This window comes from Marmota marmota, unplaced genomic scaffold, assembly GCF_001458135.2.
Source record: "Marmota marmota marmota unplaced genomic scaffold, marMar, whole genome shotgun sequence".
NCBI lineage: Eukaryota > Metazoa > Chordata > Mammalia > Rodentia > Sciuridae > Marmota > Marmota marmota.
This window is the reverse complement of record NW_026000019.1, coordinates 22,346,387-22,350,849: the sequence shown is the minus strand read 5'-3', so window position 1 is coordinate 22,350,849 and position 4,463 is coordinate 22,346,387. Positions and strand designations below refer to the sequence as shown.

General features: G+C 50.0%; 1 protein-coding gene across 1 annotated transcript in view; it reads left to right on the top strand.

Annotated features, from left to right (window-relative positions):
- The first annotated feature begins 1,220 nt into the window (after positions 1-1,220).
- Positions 1,221-4,463, top strand: part of Tbx19 (T-box transcription factor 19) — a 27,406-nt gene continuing 24,163 nt past the window's right edge. The window contains exon 1 of the mRNA XM_015491870.2: positions 1,221-1,515. Coding sequence (XP_015347356.1) covers positions 1,319-1,515 — 197 coding nt within the window. The 5' untranslated portion in view covers positions 1,221-1,318. The remainder of the gene's footprint in view (positions 1,516-4,463) is intronic.

Genomic DNA, 4,463 nt, shown 5'->3' with positions numbered 1-4,463 from the left:
TAGTACTGTGTGTCCACTAGTACTGTGAGTGCATTAGTACTGTGTGTCCACTAGTACTGTGAGGGCCTTAGTACTGTGAGTGCCTTAGTACTGTGTGTCCACTAGTACTGTGAGGGCCTTAGTACTGTGTGTCCACTAATACTGTGGGTGCATTAGTACTGTGTGTCCACTAGGACTGTGAGTGCTTTAGTACCGTGTGTCCACTAGTACTGTGAGTGCCTTAGTACTGTGGGTAAAAACACACTTGTGTCTTCGGGGAATGGGGGATACCTCCCTCCTCCCTCCTGGAAGGCCACACTAGGCCGCGGGCTGTGTGAAGGGAAGAGCAGAACACCTTTTTGGACAAATGAGTAAAATCACTGTGCATAATGTGAAAGGTCTCTCTTACTGGAGCCGAGTGCTTTGCAGGGAGAATGACATGATACATACATATTTGAATCTCTCTGGCTGTGGGGGAAACAAGAAAAATCAAGGCTCTGGCTTCTAGGGAGCGAGGACATGGTTCAAAGCTCTTCTGCTTGTTGGAGGCAGATGGGGCCCTGGAGATGACAAGGGTGGTGTGCAGGACCCTCAGGAGAGAGGTGGCCAGCGGGGACATCCTGCAGGAGGAGGCCTCACTCCTGCCTCTACCCGGGCTCGGGGCACACAGGGCTCCCCTTGCCCCCGGGATGGTGGGGCCTCTCGGCACGGTCTTCCACCTCCACAGACACGGTTCTTCTCTGGGGGCTCGGTGTCAGCGAGGGCGCAGGAGCCGAGCTGGGGGCCCTGGTGCTGCTGTAGCGGGACAGCCTGATGGCACCAAGTTGGCTGATTCCCCCGAGAACCTCTTCCCGTAGGTGCCACATGCCATGGTTTACATACAAACAGGATTTGCCTGATTGTTGCAGTCTGGGCCCGGAATAATTTTAATTAACGGGAAAATGGTCCTCAATACACCGATTAGACCTCTTCAGGTACAACAAGATAAAAGCCTGATAATTTGGATGGAGTACTCTTCTTAAACGGCTACTCCAGGCAGGGCGGCCAATGGGAGAGCCGGCTCCCTCCACCTGACCCAGTGAGTAATTAAGAGAGGGCTTTTTCTTCCCCACCTCTCCCCCTCCCTCCTCCCTGCTCCCCAATGAGGCTTAACAGGTTGGTGGTATAATTTGGGGACTTCACGGGGTGTCACACTAGGAGCTGAGGCAGGAGCCTGGGCGCCGCCCTCCCACTGCCCGGGCGCTGGCCAGCTGGGTTGAAAAGCGGGAAGGAGGAAGGAAGGGGTCAGAAGTGGGCAAGGTGCTGACAGCTCTCCGCAAAGTTTGAGAGGGCCGGTGCCATGAGTGAGCTGGGCACGCCGAGGACCAGCGACGGCACCGTCTCCCGCCTGCTCCATGTGGTGGAGAGTGAGCTCCAGGCGGGCAGGGAGAAAGGAGACCCCACCGAGAAGCAACTTCGCATCATCCTGGAGGACGCTCCCCTCTGGCAGAGGTTCAAGGAGGTCACTAATGAAATGATCGTGACCAAAAATGGCAGGTGAGTGTACCCTCTGCCCTGCCTGGGCGCACCCAGCTAGCAAGGGGGCGAGAGCCTTGTATATCGCAGAGGCGACCACTCTCGATTCAGAGGCACCGGTCTGATCAGACACACTCAGCTGTCCCCAGCCAACTTAATTAGTTCTCAGATCATCGGAGAAGTGAAAGATGAAGCCCCGGTCTTACATGTTTAAGTGGAGAAGTTCCAGGGGATTTCTGTAGAGGGGGGCGTGCCCCGTGGGAGGGGGCTGAGCGCTCCAGTATCAGAAAACAGTGCTGAGTTTTGACTGTGTCTCTGGAGCAGACCTGGGCTCCACCTCTGTTCAGAGAATCCAAAGTCCATTTTATGTGGAGGCTGAATGGTCTCCTCTTAAGTACAGCAAATTTTTGAAAAGTTGAAGAGTGGCAGCCAAAGGGTAGATGTAATCTCCTTGCCTGCCCCTCCGTCTGCTTCCCCCGCATGTGATCCGTGGAGTGTCCACTTGTGATGGTGTCTGTGATTTGTGACAGTCGTGGCAGGCAGAGAGGTGAAGCCATAGGACACTGCCACAGGGAAAAGTCGCCTCCGTTTTTCTCACTGTAATCAATTAGGAATTAATGGAAACGGATCTCTGCTGGCATTTCTTGGATTCTATTAAATCTAGTCTGTTCCAAAGCTGTCAAGGTAATAGAAGCAGCTTTCACGTAGGAGAGGAGAAGCAAATCTTTTGAAATAAATCACATGGCCTTCCCTGGCTCCCAGCAGTCAGTGATGCTCATGCATCAGGTCCGCTAGGCACTGGAAGCCTCTTGAGCAGGGTTCCTCCGGACAGGGCTGTCCTTGTGCAAAATGCTTCCATTCCTGAAGTCTTGGCTTCTGGTTTCTTAATAAAACACAGCATAGAAAATTGACAATTTCTTGTCCAGAATTATGAGCTTGAAAGCTGTTGCACAAAGTTAAGGTGCTTCATGAAGAAAGTTATAGCAGAATCAAGGGCGTTCCAATGAAGTGTGCTTATACCTTCAGCCTTGCTCTGTGTGACATTTTTTTCTTTCTAAATGGGTCATGTACTTAAGACATATGGAAGATTAATAAATACATAAATTAATTAAAATTTATTAATATTTGTAATTGTAAGTACCCTATTCTGTCTCTTGATCTGTGTTTATATGTTATTTTTGGTCTCTTTGGTAGAAAAAAAAATATAAAACATTTTTTTTTAACATCAAGGAATCACTCCAATTTTTTAATTGGGAGAGCCGAGACCCCATCCAGTGCAGACCTGCTTCATAGTCACCAGTTTCTTTCTTCCAAAGATGAGCGATGATGTAATTGTAAGATCCTGACTGTGTCTGACCACAGGGAGAACTTGGTTTACAGATCTTCCTGTTTGTTGGGTCACACAGAAACCTAACTGCACTGTTTGGCTGTTCAAATGGCCCTACATTACAATAAAAATAGGTATAATCACTGATGAGAGTATAGTTCATCTATTTCAATAATGAATAAGTAATATATTTCTGAAGCATTGTAAAATGCAATGAAGTTATATCATATCAGAATGTACTTCTACCATGTAAGAAGAGGGTTTCTCACATTTTTCACCTAAATAAGATTTTTCCATATCTATAGTTTGCAACTCTCATCCGTGAAGTCATTTCGTGCCAACCCGGCGAAAGGTGCTGTCGGTAGGAGAAGCCCATTGAGGTCCAGGGGTCGGGCTGTCTCTTCCCTCCAGCAAATGAAATGCTTTTCTGAAATTCTCTTAGGGTCTCTGGACCCCTGAGGGTCAAGATTTTCCCAGGGGATAGAAAGTTCTCTTCATACTTTAGGTAAAGAGGGGAGACAGATCTGGGAGCCCTCTGTTCAGTCTCTCTGTTCTCTGAGCCATTTCCTCTAGAAGCACCTGTCCCTCCCCGTGGACACGTCTGCTGGGTCTCATCTTCTTGCTCCCTTTTCCTTCTTCCTCCTGGTCATTTCTCCCATGTCACCTGTTCTTCTCCTGCAGATCCCCCCCTGCAGGACCTCGGGAGCCCGCCTACACTGGGCGGTGCCCTGCCTGGGGAGAAGAGTGTTGTCCCCAGCCCAGACGTCTCCCGGCTCATTCCTGCCTGGCTCTGCAGGACCGCGGACTCTGTGGGTTTTCCAAGAGCTTCAGCCGGGGGGTACTCAGTCGGGGAACAGTGGGAACGCGGGAGAGCCGAGACCCCACCCAGTGCAGACCTGCTTCATGGTCACCAAGAGGAGCCTGTCTCTGACATGGAGGGGACGTGGTGAAGACAGGGTTTTCCCTGGGAAGCTCCCTATTACCCCCAGAAGCTGGGTCCTGATGGCACCCCACCTCCCTACCCCCAGCCCTCTTCCCTCCCTCCTCTCCTCCCTCTGCTTTCCTACTTCTTCCTTTCCCTCTCCTCCTTCTCTTTTCTCCTCTTTCTTAAACCTTCTATTATCCACTTCAACCACCTTTCTGATACAACAGAGACCCTCCTTGGGGCTCAGGTTCACCGGGTTACCTACCCTGCATCCGGCCTGCTTTCCTCCTCCAGTCTCCAGCTCCAAACTTACATGTTAGGTTTCAGAAAAGACTTATTTCTGCTAACAGGCAAATGGATCGGGTCACTTGCACTTGTTTTCTTCACTGTTAACATCTTCATCTGAGAGGAGAGTCTGTATTTTAGGGATGTTTTCATGCATTTAATAATTTAGACTGAACAAATTTGGCTTGAGCAGATTTTAAGGAATTAGAAATGAAGGCACCAGTGTGTCCATTTTCTGTCACAGGTAAGTGTCAGAGTCACTGAGTTTGAATCTGCTGAGTATTACAGGGTGTGGGTGCAGTGACACCGAGCCCATGTTTGTGGCTCCCCGCGAGGGTGGTGTGAGAGGGGGAAAAGCAGCTCGCGAGTCCTGCCGACCCAGACCCCTGTCTGCACGGCCCGTGGATATATATATATATATATATATATATA